At 37.6% G+C, this 27,896-nt stretch overlaps 1 protein-coding gene and 1 long non-coding RNA gene across 3 annotated transcripts; one reads left to right on the top strand and one right to left on the bottom strand.

The window, feature by feature from the left end:
* On the bottom strand, nt 1-27,737 carry LOC145451839 (unconventional myosin-XV-like). 2 transcript variants are annotated; one of them, XM_080330066.1, is made up of 43 exons: nt 27,597-27,737; nt 27,011-27,147; nt 26,849-26,950; nt 25,428-25,502; nt 23,454-23,614; nt 23,112-23,284; nt 22,563-22,635; nt 22,205-22,375; nt 21,591-21,664; nt 21,470-21,526; nt 20,549-20,604; nt 20,321-20,489; nt 18,814-19,109; nt 16,995-17,107; nt 16,881-16,931; nt 16,525-16,581; nt 16,410-16,460; nt 14,983-15,024; nt 14,615-14,705; nt 14,402-14,557; nt 14,044-14,121; nt 13,005-13,079; nt 12,713-12,787; nt 12,497-12,652; nt 11,888-12,092; nt 7,322-7,485; nt 6,593-6,769; nt 5,914-6,007; nt 5,742-5,856; nt 5,575-5,671; nt 4,774-4,938; nt 3,556-3,628; nt 3,349-3,499; nt 3,157-3,287; nt 3,004-3,098; nt 2,864-2,941; nt 2,694-2,802; nt 2,473-2,633; nt 2,228-2,367; nt 1,638-1,821; nt 1,337-1,420; nt 760-891; nt 1-338 (listed from the first exon to the last, which is right to left on the bottom strand). In XM_080330066.1, the coding sequence occupies exons 1-43, from the start codon at nt 27,658-27,660 to the stop codon at nt 294-296; spliced, it is 4,953 nt and encodes a 1,650-aa protein (XP_080186192.1). In that variant the 5' UTR covers nt 27,661-27,737; the 3' UTR covers nt 1-293. The 2 variants fall into 2 exon arrangements, with proteins under 2 accessions (XP_080186192.1, XP_080186193.1); XM_080330067.1 differs by lacking the exon at nt 14,983-15,024.
* On the top strand, nt 23,429-27,031 carry LOC145451847 (uncharacterized). The gene is made up of 2 exons (XR_013919079.1): nt 23,429-23,558; nt 26,861-27,031. It is a non-coding gene; the product is annotated as an uncharacterized LOC145451847 (long non-coding RNA).
* Nucleotides 27,738-27,896: the final 159 nt, after the last annotated feature.

The raw sequence follows: 27,896 nt of genomic DNA on the forward strand, positions 1-27,896 counted from the left end.
TGGTTTTAGTTGACCATGATGAGGTACAAATGTTATTTATTTGAGAGACTTTACTGATAATATACAGAGGCATTACATGAATTGTACATGTACAGGCATATCTATATTGTATACAAGCACTTATTGCACAAAAAATTATGTTGTTATGCATCATCAAATCAGGTTGCAGCAAAATTTTAGTAGCAAAATTAGAATCTTATCCAAAACCAGGATATGATCGCGGATCATTGATACCTTCTTGCGAGAATTTGAATAGGAAACAAAATGGCTTCAATTACGATTCCATCCAAGATTCAGATGTGTATGTGATGATTTAGCACTCCACACACAACAGCAGCCTGTAAAAAGAGTTGTGTGTTAGTGAATAATACATGCCCATTTTAATTAATGACTTATTGTTCTGGACTGGTACATTGAAGTATTTTTCTTTTTATCTATAAATGTAAAACTGAGACCATAACTTATTTGGCAAGTAGCACAAGCAAAAAAGTGTTGAGATTTGTAGCAATATGCATATAGATGCTTGAAGGACGCATTATTATGATACACAAATAATATCTGGTGTTATATCACTTTCCAAGTCAGTGAAATGTTGGTATCAGTATTGCATTCTTTGCCACTTTCCTTTCGAGAGCTTATCTCCACAGTTAAGTCATATGTTACCGTCATGACGGCACAATTAGCAAGTGCAACCGTCGTATTCACCCATGTTGACTTATCTAGTCTACCTCGAAAATGTTTAGTACGAAGCGCACATACCTTTTTAGATTTCAGTCTCAGTGGTTGAGAATGACCTCTAATGTTGATATCCACCACACCAACACTTCCTAACTCGGACTGCTGCATCGATACATCTTGAACATCTGATAGCATAAACTCATGTTCGATGTGCTGCAAGGCAATATATATTTAAGATCGTAAGTCAAATACTTATCAATTATCCTAGTAGACAGTATCATATTCAAAAGAATCATTTCTAGGTCACCGCCGAAACACAATCTGACTATAAAAGAATTGACTTTTGTCAAAGTATTTTTAGAATGAATGTACCCATTGTAAAACAACAAACTTCGGCCTTTTCAATATACAGGACTCTATATTGTACTGTATATTCCAAGTAGCCTTATGTCCCACAAGATCTAGCATTTGACACAGCTTGCGAAGGACCAATCAGACTATGTCAACAGTTGCTGGCATTACCAGGTATACAGGGAAATGCTTGGCTCAAGTACTTGATGCGGGAAACCACCATATTTATGACTTGTACCTGCCTTTATCACAAAAATGCCCTATATTGAAAAAGTAGCAGTAAGCTTGTGTAAGTGAGTTTTCTTACATGATTGTCTGTTTCCATAATGAAAATCTTTGATGAGTTGACTGCAAATATTTTCGTCTTTGTCATCTGATTACTGCTTCCAATCTGGAAAAGTATGTCCAATTGTTCATGTTCTTGAAGTAAATTCTCCTCTATTAGTTGCTTAGAATATGAAAGTATAGAATCACATATGTTGTACTGATCTGGGGGCGACCACTTTCACATATTACCTACTTCTTCGTGTACATGTATGTATGATATAATTGTAAAATATGTCAAATAGCATTTGGGTGAAATGAGTTTTAGAAACAGTAATGCTCACCTCGACATTGAATATGCTCGATCCAAACATTTGCTTGTTGCTCAGCAGAGCAAGCACTTCGCTTCTTGCTGCAGCGGGAGTCATTTGTTGCAGAGCCATGAAGTCATTGTGAACGCTTTCTTTCCATACAAAGTCAGACTGAATTCCAGAAACCTTATCCGGGATGTAATACTTCACCTGTTCACTGGAATGATAACAATAAGTTGATATGGTGCTCTAATTTTATATGGTAACCGTCGAATGAAAATGGCCAATATGGGAATTGGATTAGCTGCAGAAAGCTCTGCGTTAGCAGTTGTGAAACTGCGTCTTGAGATTGTTCAGGAAACTATCAATTTTGAGTCAAAAATGTCTGCTAGGCCTACTGTACATTTCTTCTTTCTATACCCATGGTGGCCAACCAGTCCAGGGCCTAAAAGGCAGATTGTTTTTACTGTGTTACATACATGCATACAGAAACATCTCCTCATACACCCAGAATGCTGATGAGCCAGATTTATTGTAAATAACATAATGCATATCTTTTCCTTGTGAGTGCAAAACTGTCATACTTGCACATTAATCACGATGCAAAGTTGATAAGAACTTACATGACAGGAAGTCCGGATTGTTTGAATCCTCTGTGTATGAGGGCCGCCATTTTTGAATATTCCGCTATTTCAGAGGCTGTTGGAGTTTCAGTCAATTCACCGAATGTCAAGTACTTGCCATCTGCGTATTCGGACACAACCTGCAAAACAATTATTGTATCAAGAATGACTTATGCCTTTGTTCCTTAAGGTTGGATATAATTGTGCTTTTGCTCAACACCACATTATCAAAATCCATAAAATACCTGATGAAACAGCGAGATAACCATATTCTCATTGTCATAATTGATTGGTTGCTTCCAAACAACTCTTTGAAAGGAAAGCAGAAACTTGAGGTTTTTCTTCACTGTATTGCTGATTATGTCAAGGAGGTAAACATTTCTTCTTTCGGGAATGATATCAAGCACTGAAAAACATATCAGAGCCTTGAAAGAAGCCGGGATCTTTGTATTGTGAGAAATCTCACCCTTCTCATCTTTATCCAATAAGATTCTGAACACGCCATACTCCTTCATTGCTTCCTCCGATCTGATGCCCAACACCCCACAAAAGTATTTGACAGCATCAGCAATCACCTGTGTATACAAATCAAGGATTATTGTAATGGAATAATTTAGGAGCTGAGCAAAATCATACAGATGAGGTATTTATTTCAAATTTAACGTCCATTATCCCGGGTATGTAAAACGACTGATCCAACGTAGCGCGCCCTTTCTATAAAACATTTCCAGGATTGGATGAGTTATCAAATTTAGGTACGTTAAGCATGTATGTACCAGTATATTTCTGATTTCGATGTCGCTTGGCATATGCCGTCTTCCGCCATAATCCATGGTGTGTTGCAGATTAACGAGACAAACAGTTGCTCCATCTGTTATGGATCAGAACGAATTAATGAGTAATAAATTACATTGTGAGTAAAGACGTACTCTTTGATATCTCATCCCCATGATCTTTGATGCTATGCAAGTGCGCGAGGAGGTATCGGAGCAGAAGGTCTGAGCATTTGTAAAAGGCGAGGAAAAGAGCAAAAAGTCTCCATCCTTTCACGAGACTGTCACTGTAAATGAACGGTGTGTCAGTAAACACAGAAAACTCATTTTAAACCAGAATCATATTACTTATTTCCATTATTTTTTGTTTGTTTTGACAAGTATATGCTGACTTCATCAACCACAATGCCCCTGTGCTTGTTGCAGAGGCCCAAAATTTCCTTCAGCTGCTGATCCTGTGAGGTTTTAGCTGATGCGTCGCCCATGAATTGCTGAATATCTGTCATTCAAGGAAAGTTATCAAGACGTTTTTTTCCTACTTCATCTTCACTGCACCTTTGAAACATTTGAGAGTGTCTTGAGTAGCTTGGGGATCTGAGATCTCATGGAAGGGTTTTGGCATCGAGCTCTGCAATATAATGTAGCGTATGCAATGTGCATCTTCAATTATTTGACAAAGAAAGCTGTTTACTAAACCACCTGCCATTCATATACAACAACATATTCTGTGGTATACACTAGTGATTCTCAAGCTTTTTGACCTCGCAGACCGGTAGACCGGTAAAACTCCAAGACAAATGTTAAATTTAACTACGACAAATGCATGCAACTTAGTTGATGGCTTTTCATGTTAAACATATAGACGTGGTTCTTTTGAAGTTTCTGCAAGCCGAAGATCACAAAGTACTAATTGTGGTATATTTTCAAAGAAATGCGACTTGGATAAATGATGTAGCCTCTAATATACTGTCAAATGTCAAAATCTCTTTAGAAGTCTCAGTAGCTTTCACTATTCACATATACCTTGTCCGAAACGAGTCGTAGGCTACTTTTAAACATTTTCTTATAACACGTGAACCATTGGAAGGCACGCCCAAAGTAGACCATAAACTCTCTGTTTCGTCACCATACCAAATACGTCTCACACTTCTATATCAATTTAAAATTTGATGTTTCATTTCTCTAATTATGAAAAGCGCCCAACTTCCTGCATTTTGGAAATGAGATATAAAAATCGAATGGATCTGGCGGCTCGGCAGAAAACTTGAGCCGCACCGGTCCGCAGACCAGCGGTTGAGAACCACTGGTATACACAATCTCTTATCAGCGAAATGTGCCTTCTTTCGGCATTCCATATTTCAGAAGTACTTATAAAACTTGTAAAGATCTCTGTAAGTTACTTTCATTGCTTCATTAATCACTCCTAATTCTCACTGATTGACTGGTGCACAATATCTAAAATATAATTATTGTATTCATAAGCTCCATTTTCGGTTGCGTTATCATTCTCGTATGTTTATTCATTGCTGGTGTGAAGCATATTTGAAGAATGAGAGTTGAGAAATAATTTCAAGAGCTTTCATATTCCTATTCCTAATCATAATCAACTGATTGTCTGGGTTGGCAATAATGCAAACCGAATGTAATGATTTTTGCCGGTGTATAGGTGAGATTAGATAATGACTCTAAGCTTCTAATGTGCAAAACATGGTAACGACTATAAATTTGTGGGGTCTGACAAAAGTCATTTAAGAGAGTATTTCATTTCCAAACCTTTGAGTACATTAGCGCTTTCTCTACATCTTTTTTCTTGACAAAATGTTGCTGACCATATTCCACTAGTGAAAGATTCATGCCTTTCGGAGGAGTTACCACATCATAGATATTTTCTTGTTTTTCCTGTCTCCTGTCCTGGTAACTAGTCATCTCCTCAGACTCCTATCAATAACAAGACAGGCGTTGTTTCAGAAATTATTTTGTTGCACTCAAATCCATGCACACACAATTATTACACTCAGAGTATAGCAACCTCCATCAAGAGGAGTCAAACTAGTACCATACAGCAAACTATAACTGTTATGAAACAAAATGATGAAAAACCATGAAGTGCTCTTGGAATTAATATCATTACATCACACAATCAAATAATTACATTTCAAAACAAACTTGTTCGGTAGAATAGGTAGAAATTATCGCATATAATATATTGCTTCCAAACAGATAAAAAAGCAGCATCACAACAATCATAATCATTTGGTATGTGTATACTTAATGTGTATCATGTAAAAGGTAGCTTGTGATAAAATGTCTTTACCCACAGGTACTTCTAGGCATTTTGCCAATATTGTGATATCCGTGCAAAATAAATTTGTGGTAAGCTATAGATATAACTGAAATAAGTACCGATTTGAATTATAAACATTGGAACACCGATGGAGGTAATTAGGTCATGGTGATATTCCATTTGGTCATCACTGATGTAAAAAGTTGATTGTGTAGTTTACAGTAAATAGATTTCTTGTTCATGTTGCCATCTTGCATGGGCACAATTCAACTGTTGATTACATTACTTGCCTCTTGAGCCTGTTCATAAATCTTCGACGATCCAGATGGTCGGGGAGGTGCGCGTATCATGTACGGCCGCAGAGTTCTTCCCAGTTCAATCGCTTTTCTAATATCAATCATGTATATAGGTATAAGTCACAGCGAAAATGCATCTGCAGTAGGTTCCTCCCACAAACCTGCACGAAATTTCCACCCGTTTCCCTTCAATTTGAAAGCGAATTTCTGTACCAAGATCTTTAACTTGAGAGATAGCGCTGAAATGATACGACTGTATCGTCCATGGGGATGGTGCTGTGAAAAACATGGGTTTTGTTTCTCGAGATTTAAATGCATTGAACTGCTACTTACTGCTCCTGATGATGAAGTGAACTCCTGTTAACCCAACACCAACTGAATTCGCTTGGTACAAAGTGTTGGGCAATCCCATGTCGGTATCTGTGACCTGTATATAGGAATAAGTATATCAATAAAGCGAATAAAGAGAGAGGATGCAGCAGAATTTGAACAGAGGTGGTCAATGTAGTCACCGTTGCTACTCAAGTAGCAGTAGAAGTAACATCTTAAAGGTTTACTCAAGTATGAGTAGCGATTTCCAAGCAAGAAAAAAATTCTAGGTCTTCGTTTGCCTAAAATACAGAAAACTGAAGTAGAAGTGGCAGTTAAAACCTTGAATAAGTAACGAAAGTAGGCAATACCTATATGCGTACTCCGAAAATGCAGACCAACTTATATAATTGCTGGAAATATGGAATACCGTGCTATGTATTTAAAGCGGATATGATATAGAAAGAAAATATTCCAAATTTCATTCATACCTCAGTACATTTATTAAGTATCGATTGCTACTACCGATATCAACACCATAACAGCAATCGGTATAATTTAATTACATGCTCTGTTGGTACATTCACTTGGAATACTCCAGAAGCTATTAAAATGACCGACGCATTGTCTTACGTTTTCCTGTAATTCGGCGCGATAACATGGAAAATGTTGCAGGTAAAATGAGCATTGATGAATGTCTAACCTTGATTTCGAAAATGCGTGTGAAGTAAATAGGCCACTTCTCCATAGCCTTTTTCGTAATGACGTTCATTTCCGAAATAGAAGGTTCCTTATTTGGAGTGGGTGACATTGTCTTGCTGACGAGCTCTCGTTCTGTTGGTAGTACACGAGGACTGCCACCTCGCGATTCTCGAACAATCTGAATAGTGAATTGTGTTTTAATGGAAATCTACAGTTTTCTCTGTAATATTAAATCAAATATTGGACCTGTGTGTATCTGAGAAATAGATATAGCAGCTGCCAATCAATTGAAGTTAATTGATTGATCTCTGACTTTGCATCGGTAGGTTTTGAATTTAGATACTTGATTTAAGAAGTTGTTATTACAACTGTAAATCTTTGTGGGTATTCCATTTTTCAAATAGATTTAAAATCAAGATTTTGCTAAATTTTTATATTTTTTGGCCATATCTTAATCACGTTTATATTTCTCACATTGTTTCAAAGTTTAGCACAGCCGATACATGGCGGTAAGAAAATGAAAACTTGACATGAAATTAATTTTTTCAAATCTGTGAAATGGGTATAAGCCATAAGCTACTTTGATTCCACTCAGACGAAATAACTTGCCAGTGTCATCAGTCGTTGACAAAAACTATAATACGTGTTTCTCTCTGCGAGCGTGTGTGCTTTCGTAACACCGATCGCATGAACTATATGAATGAGTTATCATGGAGGATATGCTACCAACCTGCTTGAAGACAAATTTCGTCATCTCCTCATTCTTGATATAATCTCCAGCAAAAAATAGCTCTTTTCTCGCGAATAATCTCCATGTCACCCCGGTATAAGTCAATGGGGCCGTTTGTGGCATCCGGTGGAGAACGGTTCGAGTATCAGCATCAGTAGCCAAAGCTGCCGAATAGATAAGTAATACTATAATTTAGCAGTAGATGGTCGCCTATCTTGGATAGGCTGGATGAGATATTGATCACATTATTCTATTTCTATTTGCAATGTTTGATGTCATACCACATTACCAACCACGGGTTCGAGATTTGTATCACATTCGCACAGCAAATGTTGCCCTGTGCTCAAGACACAAAAATTTGAGTCTTCATTTATATGGTTATTCAAATTTGGGAGAAACAAAGAAAATGATCAGCATCAAATTGGCTTTTTTGAAGTTGTGACTTCTTAAAGCTGTACTAGAGGTACATTCTTTATGTTGCTGGATTAGGGTGGAGTGAAAAATGAAAAATTTTGAATTTCAAAACGGACACTTGATATGTGGTCGTGCAATTGCACCGAACGAGCCAAAAATAGCTAATTTTGCTATATATTGATGACCGCTTCCGCTAGAAAGCTGATTTTGGGCTCAAAAGATGCGGAAGCAGCAAGTTTCTATCTCACTTCCACAGAACTTCGTCTTAAAAATGAACAGAAAAAAAGTTACGAGCAAATTTTTGATCTTTAGACCATTTTTCGGTAAAATTACGCACTGAAGCAAGGTACGAGGCCAAAAGCGTGCAGTGATTGATCTTATGACTGACAACTCTATATTAAAAGCACATAAATTGCAAATCCATATTGAAAACACAAACACATCAATTCTATATTGAAAAAAGATAGATTTCGAATTTGGTTTTATACAAGAGTATTAGTATGCACAAACGTTAAAATCTTGTTTCGTAATAAAGGATTTCATCTGTTTTTGAGACTTCAGTTTTTCGCTGATTAAGCCATCTCTACGGTTAAATCCCGACACATGGACAGATGATTAGGTCACCACTTTAACGTCTCTTTCCGCTGCCTGGTTGTGCCAGGGATGTTTGAGGAGATGACCTTAGATTCTCCATCTCGAGATATGGCGAGTTTTTGATTGCCGGTGGCTGTTCCATATCTTTTAGATTGAAGTTGACAATTTAGTGGTATGATTTGGCCTTGATGTATATAATTGGGATTTTAAACAATCTGATTCTAGTGTCAACGTTGTTTTTAGGTTTGGTTTCATTAACATATCCTCCTTCAATGTCGCTAATTGGAATCTGGTATTCTGTTTGATCTGCTCATAGTTGTAATCTTGCAAGTCTTCCGAAGCCTTTATCATCATCACCGAGCATTCTCAAAAAACATTATCCGGATGTGCAAAATATGCTTTTCGTTGTAGCAAAGGTAGTGCAAGGTTGCGAATTCGTGTATCAGAAACCTTTGTAATATGGGGAAACTATGTTGCACAAGTTTTAGCACCATCAACAATTGTGACTTTTTATTTCAAACCATGACGGAAAATAAAACTCCATGCAGAATTAAGCAAGATAGTTCAGATTGCTTGATGGATGACTCTGTCGCACATGTATGCTATGTATAGAACGTCAAAATTTGGCATGTTCTATGAGGGACAAAGTCATTCATCAGGTAATCTGAACTATCTTACTCAATTTTGCATGGAGGTTTATTTTCTGTCATGGTTTGAAATAAAAAGGCACAATTATGGGTGATTCAGTCCCACATAGAACATGCCGAATATTGAGTTGCTATGTGCGACAGAGTCATCCATCAAGCAATCTTAACTATCTTGCTAAATTCTGCATTGAGGTTCATTTTCCGTCATGGTTTGAAATAAAAAGGTACAATTCCATTGTTGATGGTGCTAAAAACTTCTGCAACATAGTTTCCCATGTTACAAAAGCTTTCTAATACACCATTCGTAACCTTGCACTATCTTTGCTACAACAAAATGCATGTTTTGCCCATCTGGGAATGCTCGGTGATGATGATGAAGGCCTCAGAACACTTGCAAGACTACAACTATGAGCAGACCAAATAGAATATCAGATTCCAATTGACGACTTAGAAGGAGAATATGTTAATGAACCGAAACCTAAAAACAACGTTGACACTAGAATCAGATTGTATAAAATCCCAATTATATACATCAAGGCCAAATCATACCACCAAATTGTTAACTTGCATCTAAAAGATGCGGAACAGCCACCAGTAATCAAAAACTTTTCATATCTCGAGCTGGAAAATCTCAGGTCATCACCATTAAGGATCAATCATCCTTGGCACAACCAGGCAGTGGAAAGAGACGTTAAAGTAGTGACCGAAGCATATGCCGATTGCCCATGTGTCGGGATTTGAACGTAGAGATGGCCTCATCACACAAAAAACTGAAATCTCGAAAGCAGATGAAATCCTTTATTACGAAACAAGATTTTAACGTTTGTGCATACTAATACTCTGGTAGTGAAATCATATTCGAAACATATCTTTTTTCAATATAGAATTGATGTTTTTGTGTTTTCAATATGGATTTGCAATTTATGTGCTTTTAATATAGAGTTGTCAGTCATAAGATCAATCACTACAAGCTTGTGGCATAATAGCGCCTGTTTCAGTGCCTAATTTTACCTAAAAACAGCCTAAAAATCAATAACTTGCTTGTAACTTTTTTTCTGTTCATTTTTAAGACAAAGTCCTGTGGAAGTGAGATAGAAACTTGTTGCTTCCGCATCTTTTAAGCCCAAATCCAGCTTTCTGGCATAAGCGGTATTCAATATATAGCAAAATTAGCTATTTTTGGCTCGTTCGGTGCAATTGCACGACCACTAGAGGGTGCACGAGCCCAAAATTATTATAGAAATTATTTTTTTTCAATTTGGCACCACATATCAAGTGTCCGTTTTGAAATTCAAAATTTTCCATTTTTCACTCCACCCTATTGCTGGATAGTTGTTTCACATTTTTATTTAACTATTTTAGAGCAGCAGTTCTCAAAACATTTTTCAGCACACCCCCTGGATGATAGTGACAAATTCCGCGCCTGGAAATCTGGAAGTTTCAGCACAAATTAAACTCAATCAGGGTTCAAGAACCAACATTTCTCTCAGGTGGATTCGCGCCTCCCCTCAGTTTGAGAACCGCTGTTCTAGAGGCTCATTGGCTTTGCGACATTAGTGCATGAATACAGTCAACTCTCTTCAGTGTTTGATTGTCGAATAGTAAAAATGATCATAGCCTTTGTGTTGAACGGTGTTGGAATTTTTTATGTGGATACATATTCACAAACTAAGTTATTTGACGTATTATGGTAAAATTTTTGCGCTAGACCAGAGGTCACCAACGCGGTGTCCGCAGGCTACCGGTCACCGATGAGAACCAAATGAATCGCCCGTGGTCGCAGTAGCAGATATTCAAATGAGATATTTGAAAGTCAAAGCGGAGAAGGGTTTCATATGAGCAGCAGTTGAACATGGGTCAGTCGACCCTAAGAAACATGCAAAAGTAGTTTTCGATCGTTTTCGTCTTCACCCACGCAGAGGCTTCAGGAATCCAGTTAATATTCCCGAGTCTCGACACGGAGACACTGGTATCAGTCCCGGTGCGTGAGAGTTTTCTGCTCTTGGTAAGGGGTGGGAAGCCTGCCCAGTGCTCTGAATGTCTAAGTCAGGGGTGTCAAACTCAACTGACTTCACAGGCCAGATTCAAATATTGGGATCACTCGCCGGCCACACCAATCAAATGTTTCTAAAATATTTACTCAACGTCTATACCCTTGTTTTCATTTGAATACTTTATTATCAAGCCTATATACACAATATTATATCACATTACGGATAATAAGGATTCTATTCCAGCAGTACCATCATTAGGAAACAATGCAATTGGCAACGATGATTGAGCGGGTGAATTCAGTTATAAAACCGATATAACATTGGGTATAACCATGATCTAAATTGTAATATTTTCGATATATGCTCCTTTTGTTTTAGTCGTTGTCAGGATTACAAAAAATTTGGAATTCGGTTCACTATTATCGTATAGTGATTCAGGTTTCTCCCAACCTTTTGAGTCAATATTAATGCAGCAATGTGATCCTGTGTAACTATTATATATACTATTTCACCTGCATATAAGAGTTTAGCATTGGCGTTTTTGGTCTTAACTCATTATATGCACTTTTTCGCCTTCTCGGATTTAAGTGTCAATATCAGCGAATTGCTTCTAACGATTTGCTATCTTGAGGGAATATTTAATAGACATATTTCTTTCTACAAATTCGAGAAATGTGCTGGATAAAATACACACATTTTTCAATCTACCCCGAATTGCTTCGCGGGCCGGTTGAAGTCATCTGTTTAACATCCCTTGTCAAAGTGAAAAAATCCTACTGAACACGGATAAACGGTGGGCGTAACTGGCAGTCCGTCGCATTAATCAGTACCCAATAAGTAGCTCTTGGTTTCAATATTGATGACCCCGGCACTAGACAATATAAAATTTTATTTGGAAATTGTCATTGATCTATTACCTTGATGAGATGGAGTCTCAAAGTTTTCCATTGGAGGTGGCAACGGCGGTGGTTGTTCTTCGTGCATTGGAGGTGGTGGTGGTGGTGATGGAGGTGAAATGTAAGCGTTTTCCTCTGTTGTCTGCTGATCACGCATCCGCTTAGCATTCAGAGCCATGGCAAGGGCTGACCTGCTGTCTTCGAAAGTAGACGTATCCTCACTTTCCTGAAAAGGAGTCGCACGAGTGACTTATCAACTTAAATTAACGTATTTATGGTTGCTGATGATTACCCCTGACGAGTGTCAGCCGAAAATATTCGGTTTCATTTCAATATGAATATACTATTCAATTGTAGTGAGCTCTTCAAGTATTTATTTCAATACATATATTTCATTGTCATTACATAGGCTACCAGTATTGCAAACATAAGTTGATTCTTTATTTTTCTATGAAGTTTAGGGTGGGAGTATTTCATTAAATTTTGTTTCTAAAGACTGTCTGTCTTTTCATACACACAACAATTTTTGGAAAGTTGTTCATGATAAAAAGTTACTGATCAGCCATGTCCAATGAACAGCGACCGGTTTAGGTGTGATGCCAAGTTTCACTGATATACAGTAATACATACATCGGAAGACGAAGGATATGGTGCTGGGACAACTTTTCCTTTTCCTGCTGTAGGTTCTGATTTCACCGGGGTCATTCTTTTGGGTGTGATTTTTGTTGACGAACGTGGTTGGTATGGTCTGTCATCCCCGCCGCTGGATTTGGAGCTCACAATACTCTGAAAATTCAGTAATTGTTGATGAGAGGAAGGAAGGCGGAGTCCATTTTACAATATTACAGTTTTCCTTGCAGCTGCTTCTCTTCGCTGCCTGGCTAGAAATACAGCTTCTTGTGTCTTATCCTTCGATTCTTTCTGTTTGAACAATGTGCACAAATTCAACCAGTTGGCAACAAATCTCATTCTTCAATGAGAAAAATATTCTCTTTCTTGCGCTACATGCAAATATATTACAAGAACTTCGACACTGATCAAGCTGTTCCTCAATAGTTTAATAGAGTTAGAAGTAAGCTATGATGAGTCACATTTTCGTGTTGATTGGTTCACAAAGATTAATGGGCAGTTATATTACCTGGCTTCTCCGTTTCGCTGCTTCAACCAGTTTCAAAGCTTCTGCATGTGTGTCTGGTTCTTCTTCCTCATGTTCCTAATTGAAAAAATTCAGTTTTCGACGGTGTGAGATGAACTTTGAAGTTTTCACATTTACTAGTTCAACAATTGCAGTGATGCACTGCAGTCACAGGTTTTGAATGGTTGAATTTGGGTACAGTATCACTTTAGATTTGGTATAGCTATGGGGAGGGGTTATGTGGTGAACTTTTCCTATAGCAAGAACTGGTATTATGATTATTTATGGCTTTGAAATTATGTCTAACTAGATTCACTTAATATGTGAAGTGGTTCTCAACCTTTTCAGCCGAGGACCGCAAAAATTTTGCATAACGGTGAACTTTCAGAAACCAACATAAACCCAGGATGTACTTACGACAATAGTGTATAGGATTAGATATTTAATTTATCTGAAATTTGCTGCATTCTTTTGGTCTAACATCATTTATGTGTGTTTCTATCTGCAAGGCAAAGTGCTGTTAAAACCACCAACTTGATTTTGACTGTTGGGTTTCTTTTGAAAGGAATGCGACTTTACTGTTCGCTAGATTATATTACACTGTCAAATGTCACTAAATTGTACTGTAGAATTTCGTGAAATTTTGTTTAGAAGGTATTCTATGCTTTTTTTCATTGCTGGTCTTAAAACGAGTTGAAGCTACCTTTAAACAGCTTGGTACAACACTTGCAGCATTGTGACGTAGGTCAAGTCGAATGTTGACCATGAAATTGATATCACGTCAGAAAGTGTTCAAATTTCTAATTTAGCTTCAAGTTTGGTGGTGTGTCAATGGACAAGCCATCACCCTCATACATTTCGCAATTAAATATATTTAGCTAACTAGCAGGAAAGTTTATGCATGACTGCGCCGTTCACGAAAGTATCGGCTATCAATATATGCCCATATTTACATAAGTCAAGTGATACGAATGTATAATGCACATTTCTATAGTACTCGTACCTTGACTACTGTATACTGTATATTAAATCAATGCAATACCTTGGTTAGAGACTTTTTCGGGCCCTCGCTGGATTCTGAATCTTCTTCTTCCTCTTTTTGATGGGTAGGAACAGTTCTCTACAAAAATAATTGTTGTGGTGATGTTTACTATAGGATCTTTCCAAGTAGTATGCTGCATGTAAGTTGCCACAGAACTGATTATTTTTAAATTTGGGTCTAATGTCTAAAGTCTAATGTATTACTAGTCAGATGATTACTTATCAACTTATTATGCTATATCACAGAAGTTTCTTCAATGAAGCAATAAGCTGGTATTCAACATGTCATGACTCACGCCTTCCTCAATTTGCCTTAAAAAATTTACAATAAAAAAAGGTGAGAGGCAGTGTAGTAATACCTCCTCCGCTTTTGGTAAAACAATCGTTTTAGGCCGTGCTTTACGAGGTGGGGGTTGATTTTTCATCAAGTTTTGCTGTTCGAAAAACTTTCTTTTCTCTTTAAATGACATCCGCACTGTTCCTTGCCCATTTCCGAGGTCAACCAAATCATCACTCTGAAATAATTATGGATTGGATACAAAAATATCGAAGTGTACATGGGTAACAATCACCTCGTCCTCTTCCTTAATTGGTATCTTTGGAGGTGGGGTGGCATCACGTGGTTTCGTTTTTTCCTTCGACGGAATTGGTGATTTTCTATTCCTGTTAAAATGCATACCGGTAGGGTATTTGTTTATCCCATTTTGTAAATAGCTCGTGCACTTGGGTGTTAGGTATCATCGCACATATACGGTACTATGAAATATATCTTAAATGCATATTCACCCCTGTTACAGAACTGTTTGATTTATTACTCACATATTTACAAATCACTGATATGAATCCAACGCATTGATCAAATGAAATACCAATTCAATCAGAATGATTAACTGGCTATCTAACATGCAACGTTTTAGAAGTAAATTTGAAATATATTTACTCATGCTGGCTCATCTCCTGTGGTTTTTTCACTTCATCGGCTCTAAAATGATTTTGAATCAAGAAAATCATGATTATTAGGACCATCCAAACAATTAAAGTACATTGCATGGATGAACGATATTGATTGCAGCAGTTACATTAGTTATGGCTTTTCATTGTATCAACATATCTCATAAGTGGGGCAAGTTTTTGTTGCACTGAAATTGCGAGAAAGGTGCACATAATTTTAACAAAAGTTATTGTGAAAAGTTGCATTTATAATTTTTTTCAATTACTAGGGTATGAGATACTCGAATATTTTTCTCCAAAAAGCTAAACAGCATAGCGATAATCCACCTCTCCCCTCCCCTAAAAACATGGTAAATACCACACCGCAAACCGTCTAGGTTCGAAAACTTGACCCAAGGCATTGCAACAAAACTCAGTGTTGGCAACTTTAACAAAATCAATCGCCTGAAAGATAGGGGACCCTGAGAAAATGTAATTTTCAGCGGTTGCGCCTTGGCGTCCATGAAATGGGAAACTACCTCAAATTTCAGGCATGGTCTTGCTTGACTGGGGTAGTTGAACTTCCCCTTGCCTAAAACCATACTAAAATAGTTGTATATCGTATTTTTTAAGTCATTCCAGTAAAATTTTGCATGAAAAATAGAAAAAAGTTACAAAAAGTCGCAATATAAAATTCCTACAAGAAGCTGGAAACATCATACTTCATAAATTCTTCGTGGCTAGGAAGCCGCCGGAAACTGTGAAAAATGTGGCAAAATCTTTCCCTACCAATAAGAGTTCTGCATAACAGCTGAATTTACCGCAGGCAAAGATGCAATCAAGTAAACATGAATGATTGGACATTCCCAAGCAAAAAGATATATGTGCTTGGTGAAGATTTTCGATTTCTTGATATGTGTTTACTCAGAGCGATTGTCATAGCAGTTAGTATGGTCTGTCGTAAAATGTTTATCGTCACACACCTGCCATATATATTCTAAATTCTTTTAGGCACGTTAATCATTAAACATCATGGTTATACAGAAGGATCCATATATAACTTTACGGTTTCAATGCGTGAATGTTGACTGCATACATAACTATCACTGTGGATTAATGATGTGGTGATCGATTTGGAAATGATCAATTGCCAACAGTCAACAAGTTTTTTCGCAGGTTTTAGATACTATACCATCAGGCAATGATGAATGCTAAATTCATATCAACCTTTTTTATTGCATTCATAAAATTCAAAATCAAATTATTCCAACAGGTGCAATCAACAATGCATCTCAAAGTGTCACAGATTGATGAATTTGTGGTAAAATTTCTGATCATGAGCAATATCAGATGCTTGATTCTCAACTTTAAGATGCATGCTTTCTCTACTTTCTGTTAACTTGGGTAAATTTCGGAAGGTATGAAAGTCCCACTTACTTGTCTTTTTGTGCTTCTGACTTTTTCTTATCATGGCTGCCAGAATCACGTCTAAATTATCGCGTTGTGGATTATTATAGGCACATAGCTTTAATTTGTCGCATAACAATCTAACCTGGATCTGGTGTGACTTGATTTTATCCTGTCTTCCTCACTTGAGTCACGCCTCGAACTGTACATAGCAAAAAATACGATTTCGATCAATAAAGTATCAAATATAACATCAGGTACCAGTACATATGTACATCATAGTGATTGGAAAGCAAAAAATCCGCTTTTGATCGATAAAGTAATAATTATGATATCATCATCATCATTTCATTAATATTTTTAACAAATCAATACACCACAAGATTGCAATATAATGAAAAGATAGTGATTGGAATCGATATGTTAAATAAATAAAAATCAAGTTATGAGAACCTTATCTTGTATACCATAAAAGTAAACACTGATAAGTTACGCCTTTACCGGTTTCTGTATCTGCGTGATGGCCGTCGGTCTTCATCACTTGAGTAATCCCTATGACAAGGAAGTTTCCATTTCACAACAATGAAATTAGACGCCAATCTATCCGAAAACTACCTTTGCCTGTCATTCTTGCGGGACCTTCTGCGATAGTAGTCATCATCATCATCATCGCGATAGCTTCTGGTCTTTTGTTGCTGCCAATTTGGTTTTGGTTTTTCTTGCTTCTCCTTTAAAAAAGAAAATCATATTTGAACTTCGGAAGGCATTCAACATATTCTACGCGGTTTTACATAGCTCTGATGACTTTCCACCCAGTGACATTAACCATCGTTTTCTGTGTTATGGTGATTTCAAGTATAAGTTTAGATAGCTTGAACTTTCTGTCTGCTCAAAATGAAGGGAAAAACGAAAGAAAAATTTTGGCCGCAGCCGTTTTCTTCAGAACGCCACCGTAATGGAGCTGTAATGTATTTAAATTTCCACAGTTGCATCACGCTCCAGCAGTCACGCAGAGATCGAACTTTATATAGTTGTCAGCCGATGTTATGAAGGAAATATGTCCTACACGCCAAGGTGGATTAGATACAGCGTTTAACAGAAGATGTCCAGTCAGGAGATTTATGTCAAAATCGGGCCTAGTGTATTCTCTTTCCTTCATAACATCGGCTGACAACTATATAAAGTTCGATGAAACTGTGGAAATTTCAATACGTTACAGCTCCATTACGGTGGCGTTCTGAGAAAAACGGCTGCAGCCAAAATTTTTCTTTCGTTTTTCCCTTCAATTTAAGACCACATCATTTTTAGAGTGCAGTGCCCCTTTAAGACTGGATCAGTGGTATCCAAAGTTGGGGATATTGACAGACAAGCAGGGCAAAAATTATGAAATGGGCAATTAGGATATGATAGTTTCATTAGTTTGCTTAATATCATAGTAACATTTGTCTGGTTTGGGAACCACTGGTCTAGATCTTGTGATGTTTCCATAGTCTACCCTGGAACGCAGTGTAGGGATGACTCGAGTCATGACTTAATTTGAGTCAACTTATTCATACGACTTGACTTGACTCGAGTCACGTTGCAAAAATGACTTGAGTTGTTATTTCAGAAATGTGAATTGCCTCATGACTCGGAGTAGAATTCATGAGTGAATTTCAAGTCATCAAATAATCAGTATCGACAAATTCACTGTATTTTATTTTAAGATTGTTTGCCATACGCTGGTGTGACTTTGTGAGAGCAACCAGTCATTCAATGATTGTAAGTTTTACTGATCCTACATTGTTGCATCTTACATCGCAAATATCTTGACCGCCCACCAAATTATCATAGGTTACTGCTTCCATTGTTGCACTAGTTGTATAGTATTAATCTTATAGCAATGTATCTCTGTTCTACAGACTGCTCAGGTGCTTAGTGCACACTTTTACCAACCTTTTTCTGTGATTTAAATCTAACGGATTTAAGTTATGCATTTATATTTGTTCGTCCACAGAAGCAGACTTAAATTGTATCTCACCAATGTGTAGATGTGTGGTGTATTCACTACATTGCATCAAATCCTATATTTTGTCTGATACGTACGTACGTACAGGCTGTAGTATTTTATTAGCAGTTCTATGTGTTCGTGAGCGATACAACGCATTTTGGCATGTATAGCGTATTTAACTTTATATTCGTTATTTGATGTCGAATCAATCTGTGTTTCAAATAGCTAAAAAATTGTAATGACTCTGAATCAACCCTCATACTTCGAAAACTCGATTCAACTTAAATTGTGACTTGACTACTGACTTGAATCGAGTCACCTCTAAAAATTGAGTGACTAGACTTGAGTCACCTTCGAAAAGCTTGACAAATCTAACAAGCTTGGAAAGGGAAATTAATAAATTAGTCGGCAAACTATTTTTGAAATAGAGACGATTTGGAATACCTCTAGCTTCTTTATCAAGTTCTTGAGTTGCTTGATTGATTGCTGGTCAGGATTATCCATGGAGTTAGCTATTGATTGTATGGATCCTGGCATAGTCATTGGCATTTGCTGGTAAGGCATTGCCATTTGAGGTTGCATCGCCATTTGAGGTTGCATCATGGGCTGCTGCATCATTGGCTGTTGCATCATAGGCTGTTGCATCATGGGCTGTTGCATCATGGGCTGCTGTATCATGGGCTGTTGCATCATGGGTTGCTGCATCAAGGGCTGTTGCATCATGGGCTGCTGCATCATGCCTGCATGCAATGTAGTATATGATTTATGGTGGTGTTAGTCGGTGTCACTGCAATTGCAATCCATTGATGTATTCATTGTTTTCTTTCAACAGAGAAATACCGGGAATATACCGAGAATTATCTCATATATTTATGAAAACAATCTGAATTTTGCCACTCTCCCTTTTGAAACATATAGTCAGGAACTAGGGCACCAATTTAGCGTCTCAAGATCTAAAGCTGCCTAACAATTACTACATAAAAATTGCATGAGATTCCTAACAAGTCCCCACAAATTAGCATTTGATAGCATTGGTCTACTACAGCTCCTAAGGCCAAAACATCTGCAATAAAACTGTGTGGTGACATCCCCGATCACAACGTGTTTCGTATTAGCTTCAAAATCAACATGGCATGTCCTTACAATGATATTAGAGGGAACCTGTGTGGCCTTTCCTTGATACAAATTCAATCACATGACAAAGTTTCAGCTTTGTTTCATTTTTACTGTACCGGTGTGCCCTTGATTATATTGATGACTTTTAGGAATGGCAGATCATTCAGTTCAGTTCATTAAGGATTTTCATCAATTCAAACCATCACAAGACTGCGACACCTAAAATGAAAAGGTAGAAAGGTGTCGAAAAAACCTGGATTAGTCTTTGAAATCAGACACCCACCCGGGCCTAGGCGAAGTAAAGAATATATAAGTAAAAGAAGATAACACAAAAAGACAAGCGACAAAATGAGGTGGCATGTAGCGGAATGCGAGATCGATATTTCAAGTGGTGGTCCGGTAAACTTTAGGGCTGACTAGTATTGATTCAGCAGAAATTGCTTGTATTTCGACTTGAATGTGGACATGGTAGATGACTGTCGATAGCCGGCGAGATACTGTTCCGCAAATCAGGTCCTTAATATTTGATAAAGCGATGATCCTTCCTGTCAACCATATGATAATTGGCCGACGAGGATGCGCGAGTGTAGTACTTGTGCGCTTTTGATTCCGAGGTAAAGAAGTCATTGAAATTTTTGGGCAGTGAATGCAATGGAACTGATACATAAAATTGACAATTTACAGTTTACGCATATCTCTTATATTTAGTACACCGAATCTTTTAAGCAGTGACTTGTTGGATGCACAACATGGCCGCTTTGCAGTGGCAATGTGCAATTGAAGAACAAAAAGGTGACTGATTTAAAAGTTATGTTACATAGTTGTATGATATGACCTTGTTGCATGGGCATCATTTGCGGCTGTTGCATTTGCATCATCTGTGGTTGCTGCATCATCATCTGAGATTGCATTGGCGTTCCCATCCCGCCCATCATTTTACCACCCCCTTTGATTCGACCTGCGACACCTCCTGTTTCTGGGTCAATTTGATGATCACTTCCTCTCTGCAATACATGAAATGGATGAGACAAATATCAGGATATATCATATAATCATTGCTTACCTGTCCTTGGGGATTGCTGGACAAACGTATGTTTGGTGGTCCGAAAGAAAAGTTTGCTGTAAAATTTACACTAAGTCATGATTCTATCATTTACCGACTACATGTCATACAGCAGGGGCAAGCAACTTTTCCAGTCGGCGGTCCTGATATGAGAAAATGAAGTACTTGACGGCCTGGATTACATAATTGATACATTAATCTAGTATTTAACTATCAAATGTTTATATTCGATAATTTAACCCTTCTATACAAGGAATAAATCATATTTAATATTAACTTCAAGTTTGAAGCATAAAGCGCAAAAGTAATATTTAATCAATTTTTTAACTTTAGAATGTACTTCAATATCTGTTGGAGTCAATCTGACATCTGTGGTCGATCAAAATTGTCAACAAGTTATTTGAACTGTGGCTGCAAGTCGGATGAAGAAACCCTTGGTGAAGACTGCACGTGAACATCAGTTACATTGTAACGCAGCCTTGTCTTGTTAATGTTCATGGTCAAAAATATTTTGTCACAAGTGTATGTAGATTTTTAGACCCGAACAGAACAAGTAGTTCTCAGGTTGGCCAAAGTGGATTCCTTCTGTGACGCATAAAATTTGTCAATACTTTCAGATTAAAATTTCACTTTCAGGGTAAAAACTGTCTGTGGGCCGCTCAAAATCCCGTCGCGGGCTGGATCTGGCCATATGTTGCCTGCCTCTGTCATACAGGCATGTAATATACATGAATGGTATTATTATGCTAGTCAGTAAGCATGCGAAAGCATTTTAGGGGAATCATAAACTAATATATACATTATACATAAATGAATGAACGATGAACATGAGTGTAGCATTAATCAACAGTAGCATTCTCATTGAAATTAAATACAGACCGGCAGCTCTAATTCCATAAATAATTAGATACCGTAACTTACAGTTCATCGCAGCTTGATTGTTTCCAGCAGTTGGTCTGGGATCATTCGGGACATCAACTTATTGAAATTATGCAGTCGTTTTCATTTCTACTACCCATATAAATGAATATTATATACTCACCAGGTACTTCCCTTTGTTGGCTTGTTGCTGCCCGGTTTGATTCCAAAAACTCTGCCGGGTTGAATTTGGACTTTCTACAAATGATGATTCAACCATGTAGTGAACGCTTTTATACTACAGGGTTCCAAACCAGAATGATGCGTTCAGTTCAGATGACTAGATATGCATAGGGTTACCATACTTCCTCCTTAAGGAGGATTTGTCCTTTTTCAAGTTTTTGAAAATATCCTCCTTTTTGGCAATTTGTTCTCCTTTACAGCTTTTATAGCCAAGTTAGTGGATAGATTTGAGTGGAAATGAGCATAAATGACGCTACATTGGAAATTCGTGGTTCGAACGAAAGTGACGACCTTCCACAATGTCGTAGTAAATTCGACATCTTTTTCTGGATTTTATTCCAATATTCTAAGTCTGAAAAATTTGAAAAAGTGTCCTCCTTTCCTGATATGCATGACGGACTCGAAAACGAACTTACCGACTTATTTACTCAATCGTAGTTTGTAAGGGTGGGTATATATGTCATCGGTAAACAACTCATCACGTCATTGTCATTAATCATAAGACAAAGTATTTGTTGGTACACATCGCATAGAAGTACACTACACAGTACACACCCTTCCACAATGTTTCCGTAGGTTATAAAGCTATCGGGCTGTGTCTCCAATTCAGGAAACAGCTCCATTTTCGAAAAAAGATCAAACAGATAGTCGTGCCCCGATATTTCTGTGATGGCCTTTTCTTCAGTAACAAGCAGCAAGCTCCATCCCTGAGCTGTTCCACCAGTGCTGCGTTAAACAAAGGTATATTCATTACGTTTCTTTCCTGATAACTACTAGTCAACTCCTACATGTATAACCGTATATGCAACACAGCTGTAGAAAATAGGACATTGTGAAACATTTATTTTACAATTAGAAAAAAAAACAGATGACAATCTTTGGTACCTGGTATTAATACGTTGTATATACTCACATGCTTTCAATAGCACGATTAGCAGCATCCTCAGCTGTTGTCCATGAATTTACTTCAACAAAAGCAGTAGTTCCTATGGAGCGAAATGACAGTCAATAAAAGTTAACAGTGTCAATGCATTGAAATTGCTCAGAAATACGGGGCATATGCAACATTCCTACATTCCAACACTCCTGTCACTGAGAATGTAAAGAAGAAATGTATGAATAAGAAACTGACCTTAGTTTCAAATAAAAAATTTCAACTGCAGTTGCATTTTCTCTATAACACATTATCTTTGTGACTTTTTTTCATTGTATGGCAAGATAACTGTTATCCTAGAGTGAAGTAGTACATACATGTCATGCATACCCGATCACTGTGAAACGATTTGTTTCTTCGGTGGTTGTGTATTATTACTGTTATATTTTTATAGACAAGCATTGGAAATTTATCAAATAAGACAGTATAATATTCCGAGATGGTTGATATTTCAGAAATATAAAATTAATAGTCATTCCATTGTAGACAGATTGATCAACTGCTCAATTTTTAAATACCAAGATTTACCATTTGGCAAGTGAACCTTGACAGATATAGGAGAGCGAAGGCTATTTGCTTGCCATTCCAAGACCGACGGAGGGTACAATCTTCCCTCCTCTGGTGACTGATTTCGTGGTATCCATAGCATTTTATGTTGTAGAACACTGTCATAGCCCTCAGTTCCATGGTCAGATACATACCTACATGAGAGAAGGCAAGAAATGTAACATTATCTCCATGTAGGATTCGCGAAATATTATGAAACAAGATCATAGGGAAAATTCATGGCCGTTAATGATTATTCATAAAAAGATTGTAATCTTGTACTTCTCTTATCTTGCAATAGATCTATGGTCTAATTTGACTTACTTTAACAAATAGTTGTAGAATTGCGTGGAAGGAATGATGCACGACAAGCAGTTGGATAGAAGAACCCATAATTTCTTTCGTTTCGCCTCGTCAAAGTTATTCCATGTAAGTGAAGCAATTTGGCATAGTGCTTCATCTCTCATGTGATAATTCACAAGAATCTACAAAGCAAATGACAATACAACTCTACAATAGTTGGAATCTTTGTGCTGGTATGTAGGCAAGAATCACGGTGTGAATTCCAAACGTTAGTTGACTTCCTCAAGGAGGTATTCCAAAATCAAATTCTCACCTATAAAGTAAATATATATAGGCCTATTGACATATTTTAGAAAGCAGCTTCATTTCCGACTAATATTTGCATTGCCTGTTTTATATTAAAACTTTAAAATAGGTCCTTATTATTACAATGAAGTATTGAGCTGATGCAGTCAAAGTAAGAACTGTAAGGCAATGTATCATGTCCCGTTAGGCTTATACGTAACCATTGTAAGTTTCTGACCAAGATGATATATCATATGACATTTTTTAGTAGAATACATAACATTGTGAAAGGAATTATTATGAACTTGTAGGACCAAACTATTAATGACATATTTCATTACAAGTGTGAATATTCTTCCCAAAACCATATGAGAAATATATGGTAGATAATTTTGGGACTTCATGTGACTACATACGGTAGATAGGCCTATGTTTTAGTGGTGGTATTTGCAAAATCTTAGCAGCAATGTGTCCAGTGAACGGTAATTACTTCGATGAATGATATGTACTTCATACCATGGAAATAGTAGTACAGCATCAAATTTCATTCAACTTGCTTAATTTCGTAACATGAAAAATAAGAGCTCACGATTGCCAGAGGCAGTGTTTGAATGACTCGAGTCAACTTTTCGTATGACTTGACTTGACTCAGCGCTTCAGAAATGTGGATTGACTCGTCACTCGAACCAACATTTACGAGTCAATTTCAAACTATCAAGTAAACTGTGTCGATTAAATCACCCTATCTTATGTATGTTCCGATTCTTCGTGAGACGCCTTTGTCACTTGTGAGAGCAACCAATCATTCACTGATTGTAAGTTTCACTGATCCTACATTGTTTAATCATAAATAAATTGACCGCAACCGAAACGCTCACGGCTTACGTTGTTGTTGTAGTAGTAGATTAATCTAGTAGCAACGTATCTTTGTTTCTTAGATGGCTCATCAGTGCTCACATTGCGCAGTGCTCACCTCAACCAACCCTCTTGTATGATTTAAATCGAACAGAATATAGGGAATGCACTTACATTCCCACCGATGTGTAGATGGGTATTGTATTGTATTGTACCACTTCAATTTGTTCAGCTTCTCAAGGCTTCTTAGTTCGTGTACGATCCTCGATATTGGTTGATAATAACAGATTGTAGCATATAGCTCTGCAGTCACTCATATGTATTTTATCAGCAGTTCTACGTGTGTGTGAGAGATACAACACCTTTTTGCATGTATATTTAACTTTATATTATATCTTTCATTCAAGATAAATGGCCAATCAATCTGTCCTTCACCCAGTCAGCAAAATGAAATGACTTTGCATCATCACTCATACTTCGACAATTCAATTTGACTTGAATCGTTACTTGACTTGACTCGAGTCACCTCCAAAACACGAGTGACTTAACTTGACTCGACTCAATATGTGCAATAACTCGACATGACTCGTGACTCGAAGGTAATTACTTGATCCCAACATTAGCCAGAGGTGGTCAGTAACAAAGTACTTTTACTTGTCGAAATACTTCAAGTAGATTTTGCCTTCCACTACTTCCTCAAGTAGTTACTTCTACTTCTATTTGACACTTCAAAGTTTTTTAAGCAAATCTAGGTCTAGAATAAGATGACTGCTTTGATAACCTCTTACGATTCCACCAGTGTGTATGTTACACAATCAATAGTTCTACAATATATATTGCTAATGAGGTACCCACCCTTGTAATCAAGAAATCACAAAATAGTTTGTATTCAATTCCAGAGAGGTTTTTGTCCATCAGGATTCTTAGTATCTGAAAACAGATGTCTCAGTAAGCATATCTACTAAAAGTATAGTTGCATTTAAAACAAACGGTGTTTTAAAACACTTTGTTTAAAACAGTGTTTCAAACAAAAGCCTTTAAATGTTTTTTTTTTAGTTGTAAAATTATGCCATAATTGCGTAAATACTTACCAAAAAACATGTTGTATGAGCCTACGGACGATTACCACCTGATAAAGCCAACGTATAACGATGGATGGGATGGTTGGAACCCTCCAAATAGTCGGTTCAACGGCTATAGTTCGTAGATATTTCGCCAAGGGAGCTATATTTACTAGGGATGGTGTGAACGTGAGGTTCCCGTTCTCCTGTGTGTGAACCTCAGAAATTTTGAGGTTCACGTTCACAATCGAACCTTAGTAGCAGGGTTTGTAATGACTCGAGTCCGGACTCGACTCGAGTCATTTTCTCAAAATACGGAAATGACTTGACTCGAGTCAATCTGTGCATTGACTCGACATGGACTCGAGTCATTGCACATGACTCGAGACTCAGACGGCCAAGACCGAAATTTCATTGTAATTTCTAAGAATAGTTAGTCTATTGGTACTGCTACTAGAAAGTGCGACCAGAAACCGCTGAAAGTGAGGAAAATTAGTATATTTTAAATGCGAACCATTCGAAATCACCAAACAGAGTTATAAAAATTGGGTTTAACAAACCTTTACCTGAAAACCGAGCAGTCAACACAATGACTTGGACTTGAGTCATAATACCAATACCATATCATTTGATTACCCCAGTTGAAACATTTGGCGACGTTTTCAACGTCAATATGTACTTCAGCATTGTAACATTATGTAGCCCGAGTCGTCGCTAGGTATCGTGTGCATTAATACAGGCTATCACTTCACTGAAATATAGGGTTGGAATTAGCAATATGACATGACGTCATGAGGTTCGCGATCACGTGAACCTGATCCTTTCAAATGTTCACAGTTCACACCAAGCCTAACATTTACCCTGTATTGTCAATGTCAATCCAATATATGACGTCACAACTGAATATTCGTGGTGTCATGTCTTAAAAATCATGTTGTAAACAAGGGCCTTGTTTTAAGTATGTCTGTGTTGAATTGATTTTTGTTTTAAATGCAACCCTAATTAAAAGATGACATTTATTGGCATTATTTGCCCCGGGTATTTTCTCTTGAAATGCTGGTGTGATCAGACTAGATGACCTTCACGGTCTTATCGATCATTCCTATCTAATACCGAATACTGTGCACGCATATTTTCTGTACCACCATCACTGCCGTTTGTTATGTATTTTGGTTCGATGAAAATAAAGACTCTCTCTCTCTCTCTCTCACTCACCATTCTGTTCAGAGCAACTGCAGCCTTTTCATCTCGATTTGCCACCGTCTTCGTGAGAGCGCGAGGCAGTACGCCCGACAGAAGCCCCCATTGGTTCTGGTCCTACAATGTTACGTATGAAGATGGTACCCATAGTATCGTGCGAGTCGGTAGCCAACTTACATTAAATTGCTCTTGGACGTATTTAGAGAAAGGGTACGAGTCGATGTTGTTTGGTAGATCCGGAACCTCGTCCTGAGGAATCGCTCGGGAATTTTCAGTAGCTACGTTCAGCCTCGGTGTGTGAATTGGTTTCACATCTGTATAGCACATAAACAAATAAGAAACCATAGTCATATGTATATTCGTCGAGTATTCTGTTATCCCAAACATTCGGTATAGACTACACTGTGTTAGTCTGGCACTAGTCATCGCATTATACACGGCCTATAAAGCAGGGTGGCGAACCCATTGCCCGCGCGGTAATTTTCGAATTTAATTATTTTCCAGCTAATCACCCGTGTGATTTATTCTGAACTTGTCAGGTATTCTGATGACTATTTTTGCTCGTTAGCTGCTTTTTTGGCATCTACTAAAGCGGACCGTAAGTCATAACCTTTTTTAGTAGTGGCCGTCGCATTATTTCGTAAACCGAATGCAGCCCTTTGGCTAAAAAGGTGGGCCTTGGCATCCCTTGCTATAATAAAGCAATGCATGACGAATAGAATATAGGTCCATCGATTGATCTGACAGTCTCGTAATGACTTACCTTTGACTTTCCTGAGCAGAGACTCCAACTGTGGCGAGATCGCTAAATCTCGCATCACATCCATGGTAGCCTGTGTCCCACACGATACGATTTAATTTTAGTCTCGACGCGGTAAGTGTTAGGCTTATTTAATATTCCCCTTACTGAAAAAGTACTTTCGTAAATTTGCTCGGTCTGAATATATAGGCGAGACCGATTGGTCTCTCCGTCTGTTTGAAGATGAGTAAATGTTTAACGCAGTGACATTCTTCTACTCGAATTTAGAATGACTACAGTGGACGACGTGCCCAAACCCTATAG

The sequence above is a fragment of the Botryllus schlosseri genome, chromosome 12, assembly GCF_051294905.1.
Source record: "Botryllus schlosseri isolate E-star chromosome 12, Bs_hap1, whole genome shotgun sequence".
Lineage (NCBI taxonomy): Eukaryota > Metazoa > Chordata > Ascidiacea > Stolidobranchia > Styelidae > Botryllus > Botryllus schlosseri.

Coding starts and splice junctions, on each gene's coding strand:
- LOC145451839 (XM_080330066.1), bottom strand. CDS start 27,660: ATGGATGTGATGCGAGATTTAGCGATCTCGCCACAGTTGGAGTCTCTG. Junction 16,582..16,880: donor TCACGCAGATACAGAAACCG/GTAAAGGCGTAA, acceptor TGCTATGTACAG/TTCGAGGCGTGACTCAAGTG. Junction 339..759: donor TGAGACTGAAATCTAAAAAG/GTATGTGCGCTT, acceptor CTCTTTTTACAG/GCTGCTGTTGTGTGTGGAGT.